General features: G+C 37.6%; 2 protein-coding genes across 2 annotated transcripts in view; both read right to left on the reverse strand.

Annotated features, from left to right (window-relative positions):
* The window catches only part of LOC125236255, a 162,807-nt gene that overhangs the window by 88,792 nt on the left and 53,472 nt on the right, over window positions 1-20,543 (reverse strand). The window lies entirely within an intron of this gene.
* LOC125236256 lies at window positions 1,696-14,612 on the reverse strand. The gene is made up of 2 exons (XM_048142946.1): window positions 13,003-14,612; window positions 1,696-2,423 (listed from the first exon to the last, which is right to left on the reverse strand). Exons 1-2 carry the CDS (start codon window positions 13,282-13,284, stop codon window positions 2,397-2,399), a joined length of 309 nt encoding a protein of 102 aa, XP_047998903.1. The 5' UTR covers window positions 13,285-14,612; the 3' UTR covers window positions 1,696-2,396.

Consider the following 20,543-nt stretch of genomic DNA (forward strand, 5'->3'; position numbering starts at 1 on the left):
GTTTTTTACCTCACCCACACAAAAAGGGACTTTGTTTTTTTCTACGAGGGAGCAAACTGACAATTTTCTGTTCGAGAACTTTGTTGTCAGTACAGAATATTAACGCAACGAGTTTGCATACCTTTAAATGTCTGTCACATAATTAATAATTTACATCTTGGGCGTTAACATTTCAATACCTACTATTATCGAAATCCCTCGCTACGCTTAAAATTCAATGTGATTGCCATGCCCACAATATTGCTGCCGATATACAAATACAGTTGTATTTTTATAGCACCCTAAAGAAAAGGATGCATATAGTTTTCTTTGTTCTTGTTTACTGACACACTTGTTTGACAAAGTATAGTACGCACTTACCTACAAAAATATTGACAAAAATGTGCAAACTCTTTGTTGCGTTAGTATTTTACACTGGCAAATTAATTCTACAACACAAAATATTGTACCTATGGTAACACCACATTTGGAGATACTTTTGCATTCGATCGTAAATATAATAGAATATGCCCAATAAAACAACTGAACAAGCTTCGTTAAACTTTATTTGATGTCTTAAATGTTTGTGTCACAGAACACATTTGTACATTTATTTAGTCGCATACATCTGTATACTCCACAACTATTGTTACTATTGCTATTTACAACAGGGGAAGACAATTATATAACTCCGTATAGACAGATAGGAAGAAAACGGCCAAACTCAGAACTATAAAGAAAAAGGTACGGTGGCTTAGATGGCTTTACACCTTTGGGGGTGCTCGGCTAGATGGCGCCAATATTAGTATTTTACACTTTAACTCATATCAAGCTAAGAATATGGGTCAAATTTTCAAAACTGTGGTTCAAAAGTTTTAAGCCTGTGTCGAGAGATAGCAGTATAGGCACTGTGATTACACATTTTACTTTGACAGTAACTCTTCTTCAGCTAGTAGATATTCCGTGCCACGACCGCATTATTTACCGCATGTATGATTTGAAGAACCACTGCAATTATTACAAAGGGGGAACCTAAGGGCACAGTACAAGAAAGAGCTCTATCTACAGTATGGCCACACCCAGCAATAAACTCTGAACTAATGTAGATACTTACTACAATTTAAATACACGTGACTATCAAATTAAACAAATATCGTGACTATTATTTTGAAAAATCTTATCTCACACTGATACTTAATATTGAAACGCAGTGCCTCTACATGGACTTCATACATAGTTACTATATTCTTCTTTTCATTGACAGAAAAACAAAGTGATGCTCTCCAGCAATGTATTTAAATACAAAATGCAAATACTTTGGTTTTTTACCTATTTCAAATAAAAATACAAAATAGTTTTAGAAAAAGGTATTTGAAATACAAAATGCAAAATAGGTATCTTCAAAATACCTTTATTCAAATAAAATACTTTTTTGACATAAGGTAAAGCTTTTATTCTAAAGATGTGTTTAAAACACAGAATCACCAGAGAGCCCAGAAACCTGGCTCTATAGAATTAGCACGTTAAAAAGTGAAGCCAAAAATTGGCTGTCTCCATGTCTTTTACCTAATATTATAAAAATCTAATGAAAGAGTTATTAGGGGAAGGTTGCTATCATTGGACCACTTCGCTGCTCTATATATATAGTCGGTGGCAAAGTTCCTTTTACCTTCGTGCCTCGATACCCTCGCAACGCTCAAGATTCCACTTTTTGAACCACTCGCTACGCTCGCGGTTCAATATTGAAATCTTTCCCTTGCTCAGGTATCAATATTGGCACGTCCAGTTAAACAACTACTTTGCCCCCTTGTAAAACAAATAACTATTATTTTTTCAAACTCGGTAAACGTAACAGTCAAGACGCTAGCTTTTTTGAGAAATTAATCGTATTTAATCTAAAGAACCTTCCCTTAAAGTTAACGGAATTCAAAAAAGTAAGTAAGTAAACACTTTATTGTACAAGAAAAGAATACAACACATATAATTTAAAATAGAAACAGGGTGTATAGTTTGCTAACTGGACACCACCCGACTAGTCGGGGCAGAGGTAGACCAAAAAAAACGAGGCGAGATGACCTCGACGTATTTTGCTGCGGCTAGCCGAAGCAGGCGGCAAAACGTGATGGGTGGCGGAAGAAAAGAGAGGCCTTTGCAGTGGGTCACAAATATAGGCTAGGAAAAAAAATTGTTTGCTCTTGCCTGGGGGTTTTTATCTAGCACGAAGTCGAAACTCCAAAACCATGCAGAGTGCGTTTTTTAAAAATGTAAAAAAAGTACCTACAATTTTTTTTTTCATGAATATGTACACTACTGTACTGTAAACACCACAATCAGAAAAGGTATCCGGGGGTGGCACATGAGGAGCCCACGACGGTCCTGGTCAGTTCCATGTCGCTAACAGGTCCGGGTTCTCCATTTTAGTAGTAGCAAGGTGCTCCGCATTCCTGTAATAATGGTGATATAGTCAATGAACATTAATTAACAGTTATTTGTTATGCTAGGGGGCAAAGTTGTATTTTAACGCCGAGTGTGGAATTGAAAAATGAGCAAGTGAAAGGATTCTATAGTTGAACCACGAGCGAAGTGAGTGGTTCGAGAATAGAACTCTAAACTTGCGTGTTTTAAAACACGAGAAGTAAAATACATTTGCACCCGAGTGTAACACAAAACTTTTCCCCTCACTATAGCGAGGAAACTACAACGCAAAAAATGCGTTTATCACTGCTTCCAGTAGTTCCACAGGTGGTAAATCATCTTTATTACTAGATTCACCTACATTTATCAATTTTAAAGCAGTTAATTTGACTTTATTCAAGGTCAAATTACTTTACCCACTAGTGGATAAAATGCGTTTTTACCCGCTGGTATTAAAGGACAAAACACGTGTTTCCGAGCTAGTGAGGGGGAAAATGTTTTTTCATCGCACTCTATTGCTATTTTGCACTTAATACATGCCAAGTTGCGCTTTCGCTTTCTCCCAGACCGGACTGTAGCTCCGGTTAAAAAGCCGTAATATAAGTAGTTCTCGAGATATTAAGTTATGTGACAGACGGACGGACACACAAGACGGACGGAACGGCACCATAAAGGTTCCTTTTGTACCTTTTTGGTACGGAACCCTAAAAAACCGCCGCTTTTGGAGTTCTGGTGAAAGGTACTTACGAATGTTGAATAGGCTACTTGCCTCCTAGTCAAATCAGCTTCCCTTTAAGAACTGTCAAAACGAATTTTAACGTTTTGCTAATATGAAATCGAATTGAGTGACGTCACGTTCAACTCATTTACTTTATATATTTCTACCTGACGAATTAAATAGAATTTGTATTTAAAAATAACTTCTATCCATGTTTTCCTTATATTTATCTGATGCTTTATTTCGTGCATGGTATTAAATAATTTATTTTAAGTACAGTCAAGTTCCATGTTGTGTAGAAATGTGTATTTTTTAAAACTGCTTTCAATGTCTGGTTATTTGATGGAAATACAAATGAATACATCAATAACGTATACCTACCGTTAAGGTTTAAGGAGTTCCCTCAATTCGTCATGAATCCAATATCCGACTACCTATAAGAAATCGAGTTTGACAAAATTTGAGTTAAAAACTCAATATGCTTAGCAAACAAAGATCCTTTTGTGTCGTCTTTGAGAAGTTTCGTTCTGATCATCATAAGCAGTTCCACTGCACCAACCCCAAACTCAAGTAATTTTGGAGAAAATAGGCTGTGACAGACGGACAGACAGGCGCACGAGTGATCCTATGAGGGTTCCGTTTTTCCTTTTTGAGGTACGGAATCCTAAAACCAAAGTCATAATAAGTGTCTCGTTCAAATTTGAGTAGTTCCGTTCTGATCATCATCAGCAGTTCCACTGCACTAAATGTCACTGTTCGGTACGGTCGACTACAAAGAGATGTATCCATTTCTCACCTTATTACGATGCAAGAAGCTGAAAAAGTGTATACATCTCTTTGTAGTCGACCGTACGTAAACGCATGCTGTTCTTATAATAACACAAAAACCAATATATGTATACCTGAATAAATTAAAGTTATGGTCTTTGGGAGCCTGGGGTCTGCTTTGACAATCAATCCCAAGATTTGGCGTAGGCACTAGTTTAACGAAAGCGACTTCCATCTGACCTTCCAACCCGATGGGTAATTAGGGCTTTATTAGGATTACCCGGTTTCCTCACGATGCTGTCCTTCAGCGAAAAGCTACTGGCAAATATCAAATGACATTTCGCACATAAATTCCAAAAACCTCATTAGTGCGATCCGGGGTTCGAACCCGCGAGCTCTAACGCGACCACTGTTCTGAACGTAAATGCATACTGTTCTTATAATAATACTAAATTAAGTCACTATAAGTGTGTCGTCCAGATTTGAGGAGTTCCTTTATGACCATCATCAGCAGTTCCACTGCACCAAATGTCACTGTTATGAATGTACTTAAATTAAAGCTATTCTCATATAAATACCAAATTCATTGTAAGTGTGCCGTGCAGATTTGAGGAGTTCCATTCTGATCCATTTCCATCATCATCAGTTCCATTGCACTGAGTTCCACTGTTCTGAACATAAATGCATGCTGTTCTTATAAAAATACCAAAGTCACTATGAGTGTGCCTTTCAGACTTGAGGAGTTCCGTTCTGACCATCATCAGCAGTTCCACTGCACCAAATGTCACTGTTCCGTACGTATATGCATGCTGTTCTTATAAAAACACAAAAATCACCACATGTATGCCTTCAAGATTCGAGGAGTTGCCTTGATTTCTCCAGGATCCCATCATCAGAACTGGGTTTTGATAAAAATAGGACTAATCTCAAATCTGTATACATATATACATTCAATCAAAAAAAAAATGAAATCGGTCCTGTAACAACGGAGAAATCGACAACATAAAGAAACCGGTCAAGTGCGAGTCGGACTGGCCCACTGAGTAGTATCCGTACAAACTTACAAAAGTTAAAATGATCTCATGTATCTCATATATGTACCTATATATCTCATATATGTACCTATAACTTTAAAGATTTGACTATAATTACCTATAGGTATCGGTGAATTCGCTAACTAATTTGCGCGACCTGTTTAGTATGTTAGTTTTTCAGGGATAATTATTTCTTAATGTTAACTCATTTGCATAGTTTAATCTTTATTTAGAAGAGATTTTTTTTACGTATAATCTCGTATTCATTTGTAGTTCGATCTGTTCGATAAAATCCGCAAGGGTGGTTAAATTGAATTTTAAATCTGATTAGTTTTTAAAACCGAAATAAATTACACATATGAAAGAAAAAGTGACCAAGGCCTCCAGTGCCTGAGGCTGGAATCGAACCAACGTACCCTGCAATCGCGGCAGATGCCTATTTCCGCTCGGCCACCCAGGTCACAGATGCTGAGGTCGAAATTATCTCTCATATGAGTAATCTATACAAGGACTCGCAGCGCCCTCTGACCATCCCTAGAACCTTCCTTCCTTGACAGATTTGAGGCGGCGGTTAAAAATAGTTTTGATATGTACAATTTGAGCTTTTTCATACGATACCCCACTTGACGTAGTAGCTTGACATGATTTACAGTTTGCCATTAGAAGTTAAAAATGTTCATACCTGTTCCAAATTTCAAATCGATAGCAAAATTACCTAGTTCTCGAGATATTTAGAAATATGACAGACAGACAGACATACGGACAGAGTGGGACCATAAAGGTTCCTTTTGTACCTTTTTGGTACGGAACCCTAAAACCAAAAAAAATACAGACGAATTGAGAACCCCCTTCCTTGAGATTTGGAGCGGCGGTAAAGTTAAAGAAAAACATGAACCCTAATAATTATATAACCTCCTTTATTTTCGATAAAAAAAGTCTGTTAAAAAAGGGACATAACTCTTTTCAACTAATCAGTTCAGTATTTTTTTATGAATTCAAGCTTTTATTTTTATAAATTTAACCCTTAAATGCATGACCTTGACAAAGATTAATTCAAATTTGTATTTTGACATGCTGTCATTACAGTCAAAAATAGATGATGCATATATACATCGCTGTGCATTAAAGGGTTAAGTCGTTTTTCCTCTATTGTTGGCATTGTAGATACACAGATATTTTCAATTTTGTTAAACTTATTACCTGGCTCTCAGATTCTCCGCTCATTGTAGCTGCTTCTGTGAACGTCGGCGATTCTTGACGTTTGGGTTCCGACGCGCCTTCATCATTAAATCTGCAATAATAATGATCACGAATAAATCAGAAGTTTCCAACCATTGGCGTGTGCAAAGGGCTTGGCACTTGGCAGTAATAGTTATTTGTTATACAAGGGGGCAAAGTTGTATTTGAACGTCGAATGTGGAATTGAAAAACTAGCAATTGAAAGGATACCTGCGTTTCACGATAAAATATCAAGAGCCAACACCATGACAGCTCCTCGAAACAATCACTAGTCCTTGTTCCAGGAAGCCCAGGAGATCCGAAAATTGGTCCTGGACAAATCGGCCTTGGTCCGATGAAGAATCACTGTAACATAAAAAATAAATTTACAAGTTAATTAGTGTTAATTTACAAGAGAAAATGCTTGAGTTGCTAAAAAATCCCTCAACTCTTCATGGATTCCAACATCAGAACAGCGCAGGTTTCGACATGTCACAAAAGAACGCCACCTCAATAAGTCAATACGTAGGCAACAGAACCCTAGGCGTTACGGGGCCCGAATAGAAGGGGCAAACTAAGAAAGAGGTAGCGCAATATCATTTTTAGGGTTCCGTACCAAAAAGGTACAACAGGAACCCTTATGGTGCGACTCTGTCCGTCTGTCTGTCCGTCTGTCACATTCCTAAATATCTCGAGAACTACTAATGCTATCAACTTGAAATTTGGAATAGTTGTGAACATTGTGAACCTCTACAAATAGAACATATAATTTTTTTTTAATTTATTAATTTTAATTGTAGAACATGGCCAAAATGAAAGGGGGGCAAACTGTAAATTTCAAGTTACTAGGTCAAGTGGGGTATCGTTAGAAAGAGCTCAAATTGAACGTAAATAAACTATTTTTTTAAAAAATTTTTGTTGTGGAAAAAAAAAGAATTTTGAAGGAAAATGTAAAAAAAAATACCGTTCCCCCCCCCTTATCTCCGAAGTTTACCAACGAAAAATTATGAAAATTTTAGGAAACATTTGTTTTATGCTAAATATTACAGGAAAAATATAATCGTGTTTGTATCTTGAAAACCTTTTTTTAATTCACAAAAAACTTTTCAGATTTTTACTTTTAATTTACCCACCTTTGCGGATGTATATAGTACTTCAAATTAATACGAGATGTTACGTAAATCAAATTCTTTCCAATAAAGTAAAAATTGTTTAAATCGGTTAACATTATAAAGAATAATCCCTGAAAAACCAACATACTAATATGGTCGCGCAAATTAGTTAGCGAATTCACCGAGAGATGGCGCTATACACAATAATGCTCATTAGTACCTATACTTTTGTCTTCTAGTCAAGTCGTTAGAGGTATGTGAAAACGTGAGATTATTTTAACTGGGGAGTTTGAAAGTTTGTACGGAACCCTCGGTGGGCGATTCCGACTCGCACTTGACCGGTTTTTTTAAATTTGTTTTAGAATAACGTCACTTTTATTCGAAAACTTTTTTACAAACCTATTTAAGTGTAGAGAAAAAAGTTTTGTACCGAACCGAACTTATCCAACGACTATAAGGTAACGGGCCCAATCATGGACAGTTTAAGATGAAATTTTGCCTATTTTCGATATTTCACTGAAACATGTAAAAATTCTACCGCTAAACGTGTTAAAACTTGAATGTCTTATCTTTCTTTTACATTTCCAGCGCATTGCAGAATAGATACTCCTATTGGTTTCTTCATAATTAACAAATTAAAGCAAGGTGCTTTTTCTCCAATCATGGACGGCAGTTCTCCAGTAATGGATCCCCCATTATGAACGGTGAAATAAGTTTAAAAATTTACATTTAAAGCAAACTAATACTCAATGAGACAATTTTATATACCCCAAATAAAATTAGTTTGGGTTATTTTAACATAGGATTGTTTCTTGTAAATTTTGGTTTTTGTAAATTGTTCCTTGTCCACGGAACGGAGGTACGCAGTTTTCCGGGTCCAGTTATGGACACTCGCAAAATAACACAATTTCTTTATATCTTTGGAGTAACAAACTAGTATGTTTTATACCTTATCTCATGGTTAATACAGTAAGTAAAACTCATTCAAGTTTACACCGAGTATTATTTTTTTTATTAATTTATACACGAACTCTACTCTCTTAGCAACCTTATTTAATGAGAATTTTTACTAATATTTTTTTTCAGTAAACTGATGACTTTTATCTAGCCGCCAAATCCTTCAGAAATAACCGAATTAAATGAAACGTCAAAATTAAGCAGCTCTATTACTCTTGTTTATGGTACAATGCCGTCAATTTTTAGGAACTAATTTCAAATTATTATTTTTAAGGATTTGTCCATAATGGTATCACCGTCCATTATGGGGTATTTTACATTATACCAAGAACCATTTAATACAGGACCAGCAGAGTCCATACTAAATACCGTACCCCAGCTGGCAGCCGTCAATCTATGTCGCTAGATGTCACTAAGAGTGTCATTTGAATAAAAATGTCGTTATTTAACACGTTCACTGCGGAGCCGGATTTTGTGAACTCGCTCTCAGTGCGTTACAACCCATGAGAGTCCTGTATTGAGCTTTCTCTCTGTGCGGTACAAGTCAATTACAGCTTGTAAGGAGGGTTTCATATTTTACCTAAAATACCTTTACCAGATACACATTTATTAAATTTTATTGAAACAATATTTAGTCTAATAACTAATCTACACAATACTGTCTTCGCCGAAGTTGATGACTGTTCGTTTAGATTTTATAGACGAATTAATTAACAGGTCAAAATTGACTTGTGCCGCACAGCCAGAACGGGCACAGGTAAAAATGTCGATGATTTAGTAGTGATGAGGAAAATAAACGAACTAATATATCGATCCAATTCTTACTTTCTTTACCTTTAATGTAACCAGATTTTTATATACAACCAAAACTTTTAACTTTGCTCTTAACATTATTTAAAAAACGATTTTTAGAAATTTTAGTAAATATTTTGCATCAAGCAATTTGAACTTTTTACAATATATTTTTACGTAATAATATTTAGCAAAATTGTAAGCGTTTTGCGTATAAAAGCGTTATATTGTATTTAACGAATTTCATTTAAAACAATCGAAACACATTTTTTCACCACAAAATAACGTGTGGATTGATAATATGGTAACAACACTAATGCATTTTGCACTTTGCTCCAGTGCTATACAAGGTCGTGCGTAACAGGTCATTAAAGGCCCTGTTCCGCACTGAATAACAAAAGTCTAAGACTGGTGCGAACAGGACATATGTGACCTGTTTATTAATTTATATGCTGTCAAATAGAGTGTAAAATGATAAATATAAACGTATACTTGACTATATAAAAATAATAAAATATAACAATGATATGGGCTTCGCACCAGGGTAAAGTTGCGCATTTCTGTCGCCGCACCAGGGGGAAGTCCAGAACAGGGTCAGAATGACCTGTTTCGCAGTGAACGTGTTAAAAAAAACCGGCCAAGAGCGTGTCGGGCCACGCTCAGTGTAGGGTTCCGTAGTTTTCTGTATTTTTCTCAAAAACTACTGAACCTATCAAGTTCAAAACAATTTTCCTAGAAAGTATTTATAAAGTTCTACTTTTGTCATTTTTTTCATATTTTTTAAACATATGGTTCAAAAGTTAGAGGGGGGGGGGGGACGCACATTTTTTTCCTTTAGGAGCGATTATTTACGAAAATATTAATATTATCAAAAAGCGATCTTAGTAAACCCTTATTCATTTTTTAATACCTATCCAACAATATATCACACGTTGGGGTTGGAATGAAAAAAAATATCAGCCCCCACTTTACATGTAGGGGGGGTACCCTAATAAAACATTTTTTTCCATTTTTTATTTTTGCACTTTGTTGGCGTGATTGATATACATATTGGTACCAAATTTCAGCTTTCTAGTGCTAACGGTTACTGAGATTATCCGCGGACGGACGGACGGACGGACGGACGGACGGACGACAGACATGGCGAAACTATAAGGGTTCCTAGTTGACTACGGAACCCTAAAAATACGCACGCGGTAGTTCAACGGCATTACAAATGATACAGTAAAAAGTATATAGATGACGCTAGGGGCCCGTGTCATGTTTCAGTCCCTGTTTACAACGCAAGCCATCGGCATCGTTCTTATTTTGAATTATGACAGTCATCCAAAAGAGTACCATACTGTCAAATTTTCTATCGCTTTCATTTTGAGCGTGACGTCAATGATTAGTAATATTACTTTCAATATATTTCAAATTTATATTTTAAATGAGGCCATTTCGAATAGTGTTTATGATTATGATAGATATCATGTTGACAATCAATCTCCGTCTCGCTCGCACCAATCCTATATTTGTACGAGTGCGACCGAAACGAGTTGAGTATTATTTAAAGATTTTTGAATGTGCAAAATCCATGAAGAATAGAAATAAAGGAGCAACCTCTTTAAGTATCAGAAGTGCACATATAAAAGAAAAGATAGGTGGCGCTGCAATCGCAGGTGCATAAGGGTTTGACAATCTCTTTGCCTTCTCGGTAGTGAGTGACCCCGCCTACGGAGCAAGGGGTCCCGGGTTCAAATCCTGGTGAGACCTTTATTATTTTTTTCTACTAATATTTTTCTTGAATTATTTTATTTTTTTAATGTCCAAAAATATTTTTTTGTTTTGTTACAACTTTTTTAAATTTCATTTGCAAGACTTACAACATTACTGAAGAATCCTAAGATGGGGCAAACAATGTAAAAGGGCTTAAGTTAACATTTGTATGAATAAAACAATAAATAAACACAAATAAAATACACAAAAAGAAAATAAATGTATAAAAAAAAAAAAAAGCAGAAAGATCGCTGTCAGAATTGAACCCGAGAACATCTGCGTACGAAGCCAGCGCACTACCACGGGACTACGTCTTGACTTGCTCAGTCTGACGAAATTAGCCTAGAGAAAAGAACGTCTAATGTCATCTCACATCGCTGATCATTGAGCGAGACATGCGCTCCAAGCGGAGATATTTGTAACTGCAATTATAAAGGCTCAGCCGGTCATTTTTGCGACTGTTCTACTTCGACAGACTTTCCTCCTTATCTCTAGTCTCCCTGGCAAAATCTTATTGGTAGTTGTCACAAAAACCTACTTTTTCCATAAAGCCTGGCTTCCACATATGCGGAATCGAGCGGCGTCGAGTCGAGTTTTCATCTTATACATTTGAATGCTATTCGACGCATCATGAGAAATGCAAAATACGAAAGTATAGCTATTAGTAAACTACGTAATAATTTATGGCAGAAGGTCCTTTAAGTATTAGGGACTGAATAAATTAACCGACTTGGTATTACAGGGATCTCAACTCTTTTTTACGCCAGAAGAACTGTGTTGAAGGACCAGCGATTACGTAGTTCCTGACGAACTATTGTAATATAAAATAAAATAAAACGGAAAAATAAAATTATGGTAATTGATGCGTGCCGAACTTACTGCTGTTGTTTTCTCGACAGTTCAGCGGGCGGCCACCCTTTCGAATATTTACTTGGTTCACTCTTTCTTGTGTACACTCGCGAATCGTTATTTATTTAATTAATAATTATAACTTTATTCGTCGTTGCGGATATTTTTTCACATTGACATCGAATGTCTTTTAGTTTAGCAGATTGACGTATTTTCTTATATTTTTTAAGAAGGTCGGCAAAAAGGCGGGTGACACGACAAATAAAAATGAGGTTGAACCTATCATAAGGAAGAGCGAACGGGATGGACGATATGAATGATAATGAATGAAAAGGGCGCGAACAAACTGAGTTGCGAAGACTTGGTGTTTTTACAAGTTTTGTTTTTGATGGGATACAGTATCTATTGTCTTAGTCCGTTTTTATCCGATCCGATATCGGATGTCGGAAGGATTTAAATGGAAAAACCGGCCAAGAGCGTGTCGGGCCACGCTCAGTGTAGGGTTCCGTAGTTTTCCGTATTTTTCTCAAAAACTACTGAACCTATCAAGTTCAAAATAATTTTCCTAGAAAGTCCTTATAAAGTTCTACTTTTGTGATTTTTTTCATATTTTTTAAACTTATGGTTCAAAAGTTAGAGGGGACGCACATTTTTTTCCTTTAGGAGCGATTATTTCCGAAAATATTAACATTATCAAAAAATGATCTTAGTAAACCCTTATTCATTTTTAAATACCTGCCCAACAATATATCACACGTTAGGGTTGGAATGAAAAAAAATATCAAACCCCACTTTACATGTAGGGGGGCAAACTAATAAAATATTTTTTTCCAATTTTTATTTTTGCACTTTGCTGGCGTGATTGATATACATATTGGTACCAAATTTCAGCTTTCTAGTGCTAACGGTTACTAAGATTATCCGCGGACGGACGGACGGACGGACAGAAAGACATGGCGAAACTATAAGGGTTCCTAGTTGACTACGGAACCCTAAAAACAAGTAAAAATATAGGTGAAATTATGTTTTTTTCAACTCCCGGGTTGCAAAACAATGCCATCTAGTTTTGAACCAAAAATTGAGCTTTTTTTTAGGGGTACGCTTTTTTGTATGGGCTATGTCAGTCCAGTATTAAATGGTTCTTGATTATACTAATATAATATAGCAATACCCATGACGAATTTGTGTCAAATGTCAGATTCCAAATTGAACATTAATTTTGAAATCAGCAGCCCCGAAACCTAATTTACGACACTCCCATGACGACACAAAAGTTAGGAAAAAATGGGTTCTGTAATGAAATTAATGATAATTATACTAATGGTTAAGATGTGAACTTAAAATATAGCTTTTTTGGCTCACCTTAACTATAAACTGAAATAGACCTACCATAACTACTTACATAATTTGCTAACTGCCGGACAAGCGCTTGACGAGCAGCGCGACCCAGCTGCAGCTCTTTGTTTAGCCAACACCTGTCAGGAGCCATTGCCAAATAAATATCAGCATTCTGCTGACGGGCGTCAAACTCCGCCGCTAATCTCTGCTCCTGCTGCTGCTCCTGTTCTTCGTGTCGGTTCAGCGGAGGCAGTTCACAATTCGCTTTGTTAGCTATATTGTCAAGCACACAACACGTTTTAACGATCTTAGCTGCCGCTGCTGGCTTGTAGTGCAGTTTCTCCATTGACGACAAACACTACCAACTGATTTTTAGTCGCCCAAAACACCGCTCTATACAGTTGCGGGCTCGAACTTGTAAAGCGGTATAACGAGCTTCTGGAGATCCTACAGGTGCATCCAAAAGTCAGTGCATCCATCAGTAGTGTTTGCCTCTGTGGGTAAGCTGAATCACCTGAAAGAATATAAAAATGTATGGCTGTGATATATTGAAATATACAATTATGCTACGAGTGTTTTGTCTAACAGTTCTTACTTAGAGTGATATTTAAATTGACTAAACAATAAATCACACGTGCACGGAAGAAGATATTACACAGAAGATACTATATTTCTTTTAGACATTTGTCAAATTTATGTCACGTTAGCTTTTTTTTAAATATAAAATTATCATATCTACGTTTTCATGATGGGTCTACACCGACGCAAATGCACGTCATTCTTGTTTATTTTAATAATGCCAACGCCATCTTGCGACGAGTAGAGGAACCAAGTTGTGCCGAAAAAAACTTGCAATTTACTCTTTGGTACGACAAAATCCCCGTCTAAGTGTCATAAACCAAACATGGCGGCCATACCCATCGACAAAAAAGTCTATATACTGTGCCATTCAGGAGAACGCATGCCTTGGTTCGTATTGTCAGGCCATGAGAGATTAAATTCGTGTAAAATTACGCAATTCATATCTTTGTAATGATATGATGATTCGAATTGCAATCTCATTCTGTCACTTTGACACAAGAGTAAAATCAAAGTAGAATCAATACTAGAGTCGTGACACGTTAGCAAAATGCAGACCAAAAGTGTGTACCAAAAGTATTGCCAGTATTACAAGTTTGACCCAAAAAAGGGAATTTAATCGTTTGCCGTGCTTAGGATTTCTACAAATAGGTGTTATTTGTGAATATTTTATCTTTTTGTTAGAAAGGCTCGGACGTATCGCGAAGTTTTGAGTCAAAGAGATTAATCAACTAACATATTTTTAAGCAATATTTTTTTTAATATTTTTTGGTGTAGCTGGCACGACGACGACCGTCTATTAGCAAAAAAACATTTTACTTCAAGTAACAGTGAAAATGGAGATACGAGGTGATAAAAATGTCATATGTTATTTATTTCAAAGATAGAAGTCCGTTCTTTTAAAATACTCAAAACTTAAAAAATACTCTATCAAAAATAAATGTTACAAAAATTTTATCCGGTACATTGCCTGAGCTCTAGTCCCAACCTAGTACCAATCCAGATGACAGCTGCACGTATTCGACAACCCGTGATCCAATCCACTATCATTTGAGAGTCAACGTGAAACGTCAAATTCGCCATGCCGAATTGAGCCCAAGGCTTGTGTTTTGGTACTCAGACAACGATATATATAATATAAAACTACTTTATATACATTGAAAACATCCATGACAGGAATAAAATATCTGTGTTCATCACACAAATTAATGCCCTTACCGGGATTCGAACCCGGGACCAGACAGGGTCACTACTCACTACACGCTAGACCAGACCGGTTGTCAAACAAATATTCCCTTATTACTATTTCTGTGGGAAAACCTTAGAGCATGTAATACTAGACAGCGGACGTGTCGCAGTTGATAGCTCATTGAGCATACAATTGTAATTGTGTGCGTGCGACTCGCTGGTCGTTCGCATGTAGTTATTCCGCAATAGCCCAATAGGAGCGTCCATCTACAAGTGCGTGTGTGTGAGTTCAAGAACTAGCGACGGGCGTACACTGAGAAAAAATACAACCAGTTTTCATGTTCGTTCAACAAGTTTTTTTGGTTAAAATAGCGCCTACGTGCTCTTTGGTTCAAACAACAAGCTACTTGTCATTTGAATCGGCAATATATTTGAATCAACAAGTCGATTTTATAAAAACAACCTGACACATATTGTTTTAAACATACGTTTGGCTGATTCAAACGGATAAACCGCAACAAGTCGAACTTGTTAAATTCACAATCCAAATTTCTCTCAGTGTATTCAATACAAATTGCCCGACATATCCGATTTCCCTCCTTCCTATGTTCTTGTTGTTGTTGAATGTCCTAAGGCACCCCATAGGTACATAGGGCCTCCACAAGATCCTTCTAGGCTTTTCTATCTTGAGTCACTGCCTTGGCCTCGTTCCAGCTCAGTCCATACGTATTCCCTCAGCTCGTTCTCAACGCTCCGCCTCCAGGTGTGTACGGGGCGTTTGCGGGCTCGCTTTCCTCCTTGAGGCCGCCACTCAAACGCGATACTGGCGCTGTTGGTAGCTCCTCTTCGAAGGGTATTGACCGATCCATGTCCATTTCCGCAGAGCCACTTCCTGGGCGATCGGAGGTTGTCGGCACATACTCCACAGATCCTCATTTCTTATAGTTTTCAGCCAGAAGATACAGAGGATCGAGCGGAGGGACTTATTGACAAACACTTGTAGTTTGTGCGTCAGCCCCTTTGTCACTCTCCATGTCCTCCTTCCTATATCTATGGCAAAAACCTAGTTTGTGTCATCATGTGTGTTAGAACGCCAGTCGAAAGCAAGCCCTTTCCGGAAGCCCTGAACTTTCATTTCTGCGAAGAGCCGCGGGGCGATGCCGCTTTCCTCTAGGGCTGAACTTTGAACCGCACGCGCAGGTTCTTGTTAAGGATAATGCTAGGGTTTGCATTTGTCAGTTGTTAAAGTTAGAGAAACTGGTGAGGGAAATTAACGCTCAACTTTATATATTTGGTAAATTTTGTATTACATTTATCAGTACCTTCAGAAGTGCTTTTTGCCTGCACTAGTTCGCAGTGGTTCATTTCTTCAGGAGACCATCTGTACTGAAAAACGTCGTAGTCGTACGATACACTTGCGAAAAGGAAATTGGTAACTCATGTCGATTTAAAACACTCCCTTCGGTCGTGAACGTTGGTCATTTAGAATTTCCTCTTTTCCGCACTTGTATCGTAATGTACTATAATTTTTAAATTTTTAAATAATCAGTGTTACGACGTTGACGATGACGTAGGTAATATAATGATCACTAAAATGTTTTTTTTTTGTGATGGAAATCCATCCGATTACCTCATAGAGTCATAGTCCTACTCCTAACAGAATCATCAACGTAGCTTGAGACCAACTGATCAAATCAATCAATCCACACTTTGTCCATGATCATCAATTTGTTCGAATCGGCTCGATTAAAAAGCTCCACCGCGCCGTCGCACGCGCATGAAAGTGAAAGGGCTCATCGTTACGGCACCGGCTTTGATCTCCGAACCCGGCCCCGGTCAGTCAGGTGTCATTACCATTCACATTCAACCGATCCTGAGCTTAAGCTAAAGCTTTAAAGCTAGGAACATACTACGCGGACGTCCGTCGTAAATCGACCGCGACCGCGACCGATCAGTGTGCACGGAACAAAACATCCAGCGAGCCAGATTTCGATCGGACGTCCATGCGCTCAAGGCCACGTCCACGTCCGTCGACCGATAGTTTGCACGGTTAAGTGCATATTCATTGTCCAGATCCCCGTCCGCGGTCGATCGACGACGGACGTCCGCGTAGTATGTTCCTAGCTTTACCCACGTAGTAGGTACCTACTGCGTTTGTGTATCTTAGTTCACATGTATAGGTAGGCAGCGACTTTTGTCAACAAAAACCCGTTCACATGTTCAGACTTGAACCTTAATACAATAGTACCTACATTTTGCAACGTAGGGCGGAAGTTAAATATTGCACATGAGTTTGCAATATTCTTACGCCCCGAGCCCGAGTTACACAAAATGTTTATCACATTTTCAATACAAAATATATGTACCTAAAAAGATAAAAAAATCAAGCAAGCGGTCCTAATCCGGGCGGTTTTGGCGCCCTCATACTTAAAGTGTCGGGCGAAGCACGCGGTCCTAAGTGGCCCACGTGGCAGTGTGATGAAAAGTCTTAAAATTCACATGACTATTGCAGGCAGCTACTTTTATCATCAAATAAATTAGCCACAAATGTCACAAATGTCCGAACGTTCTGAACACGCTTAGTGTCAAGGCGTTTAAGCGTATGTTATGTTCAGATATTTTTAAGCACCTCTTCAGTTAAGATATGTCTGACTCAACCAGTGTACTGTGTACCTTTATCACCTTAAAGCAATTTAAGGCATACCATTTACCATGTAATTATGGACCACATTTGCTGGCATTAATTTTTAGAGCCAGCGGGGTTATGTCATCAAGAAGCAGAATGCTTGTTAATTGTTTGTATCTACATATGTCGGTACGTACAAACCTACATACATTATTACAGTCAACGAAACTTTGTGAAATTGAATGAACACCTATCACTACCTTATAAAAAGTCACCAGACTACTTAAAAATACTGAATAATATTTAAAAATAAATGTTCTTAGAGTACGAGTTATGTCCAGTTTCAGAAGTAGATGTATTTAATACAACAAGTTCTCGAAGAAACTTGCACGCGGCGCACCGCAGGATGCATGGTAGTGCAATATGCTTGTTCCCAATTACATACTTCAGCCATTTCACTAGCCTGTGGGTTACCACCAGCTTCAAACGAGGAAATTTCTAAGCGTTTTAGGGCTAGCAATTACATATATTTAATTAGTAGTTCATGCGCGGATCCAGGGGGGGAGTCATGGGGGTCATGACCCCCCCCTGGAGCCTAGGCTGGCCATACAAATAGACCACGTGACCCCCCCGGGGGGGCCTGGGCCTTTACCAAGTGACCCCCCCCTGGGCACGAAGCTGGATCCGCGCTTGAGTAGTGTGGTCAAAAACTTAAAAAAATATTTTTACGCCAGTCTGTAGGCACAATGTGGACATCTGTAGAAGTTACATATTATTGTAAATAGTTATAAGACCATTTTTGTAAACCCACTATTGACAAATAAATCCATTCATTCATTCTAAGGATTATTGCAATGAAAAAAGATATGTTTCTGTCACTAGTAGATCCTTTTCGGATATAACTCACAGTTCATGTTACCGTCAAAGTTGTAGGTGTTACGGCGGTATCGCTGTTCGATGTTTACGAGGCGGCGGCGGCGGCACGCTAGCGTTATCTTATTGAATCGTGTCTATCTATCGAAAGTGTCTACCGTTCGCGCTTAGGGAAGCTAAATAAGTATAAGTTTAGGAGGTACAGTCACCGGCATAAATAAGTGATGATTTCAGTACCTTGTCACTTGAAATGTCATACGAAATTGTCAAACGATTAGAAGCGACAACGTGCAGACATCCACACTGGACTGTTATAAATGTTAATTATATAAAATTTTCGAGATATCTGACATTCAGGGAATTTTATAGTTAAATTAGTAAATATATTTTAAAGAAAATCATAATCCAATTTTGACATCTTTAAATTTGTGAAAACACAATACTGTATAAATGAGCAGATTGAAAAATATATTAATCGATTTCGGTTGCAGATGACTTTGAAGATAATGTAAGTGGTTCAAGCTAGTTTCCAACACTATTAACAAACTTTAATGGTGCTATCATTGAAAAGTTTCCAAATCAAAACGGTCTATCACGAAAACTTGAACGTTTCATTCGAGAACCAGCAAATTATGCACCATTCTGCTCACACGCGAACCTGCGGGCCGATTTTTGAGTCTCACGCGTTCGAATTCAGAAAATTGTCACTGAAAATAATAGGCAAGTCACCGTTTTCAACCGGTATTTTAGTGACAGTGGGACTCAAAAATCGGCCCCCTGGTTCGTTTTTAAAAACTAAGAATTACTTATATGAAGTATCAGAAGATTATAACGTTTTTAGGATCAAACCACAAACCACGCTAAGTTTGAATATTCCAAAAGTTTGATCTGAATATTCGAAATATCAAACGCAAAAGTAAGGAGATAAATGTAAAAGGGTATAAACATTATAAACTACCTCAAGGGGTGTATTATAAGTATGAGGCTGTCAAATAATAGGTACGAACCTTTTGGTGCTCCTACACTGGGCTGTTATAAAATAAATGTTAATATACCCAACACGGTATGACAGGGACAGCGCGATGGCGCGATGCGCTGTCCCTGTCACTCCGTGTTATATAACAATTATAAAAACATTTGGAGGTAACCAAAACATCATTAAAATTATCGAATTGATACAGTTCAGGAAAGCCGATATAATAATAATTTCCAAAGAGAACTCATGCTCATTTATCTCTATATGTGTTATGCGAGTTATAATTTTGTGTCAAATGTACGACGTTCCTTCGAACAAAATCTGTTTTGACAATGACTTATCCGATCCATGTCGTATTCAGAGCTGATATTATGGCACATCTTCAAGTTCGAGTTAGCTAAGTGGTCCTTACCTCCTATCACGTAGTATAGGGACGCACTTCCGCGAGAGCGCCTCGCTACACCAAATCCCATAGTCACTTGTGGCTTTCCTAACCTAAAAGGTCCTTTTGCGTCAAGAGCAATAAGGTCCTCTCCCAGCGAAATTCCAACAGAAAAACTCGATAAAAAGGTCCGTATTGCACAAAAGAATAAGGGGCGAGGAATGCCGCATTTGATAACCATGTAGTTGGTTCCACTTCTTGCGATATATGAAATGACGTCACGTGTCAACTCTATCAGAAACGGTACACCGAGTTCTTGAGCTAAAATGAGACTAAAGTTGTTTCATATAAAAGTGATTTCTGAATAATAGTGCTAATAAGAGATATGAGATCAAAGAAAGCGATGGTGGTGCTATTGAACAGCGTTTCGAGGAGGTCAATGAACTTTGTGTTATTGATATTAAGTAGCATACGGATTGTGTGAAGTGTGTAGTCGAAAAATGGCAAGCAAATTGGGAAAATATCAGCGTTTTTGTGATATTTACATAGTCTTGGCAACATTAATGCTAGAAATTGAACGCGTCCAATATTCAATCGCAAGGCGGCTTTTGGGTCACTCACAAATAAATTACCTAAGTAGAGTTCATTGTTAAAAATATGATAACGACGCTTAAGAATCAATATTATCTAACTGACATGTAATCTAGTGTTAGTTAGACAGTATTGATCTTAAACGTCGATAGCTAATTTTAATCATTTGATAGTGATGATGGTTTCGTTCGATACTCTGTTCTAATTTTAAAAATAACAATTTGGTTTAATTGTGGCGTAGGCGAGAGGCTGGCAACCTGTCACTGCAATGTCACAGTTTCGTTTTCTCTCAACCCCTTATTTGCCAAGAGTGGCACTGAAACTTTAGTAGTTTCATGTGTTCTGCCTACCCCTTTATGGGATACAGGCGTGATTGTATGTATGTATGTA

This window comes from Leguminivora glycinivorella, chromosome 19 (genome assembly GCF_023078275.1).
Source record: "Leguminivora glycinivorella isolate SPB_JAAS2020 chromosome 19, LegGlyc_1.1, whole genome shotgun sequence".
NCBI lineage: Eukaryota > Metazoa > Arthropoda > Insecta > Lepidoptera > Tortricidae > Leguminivora > Leguminivora glycinivorella.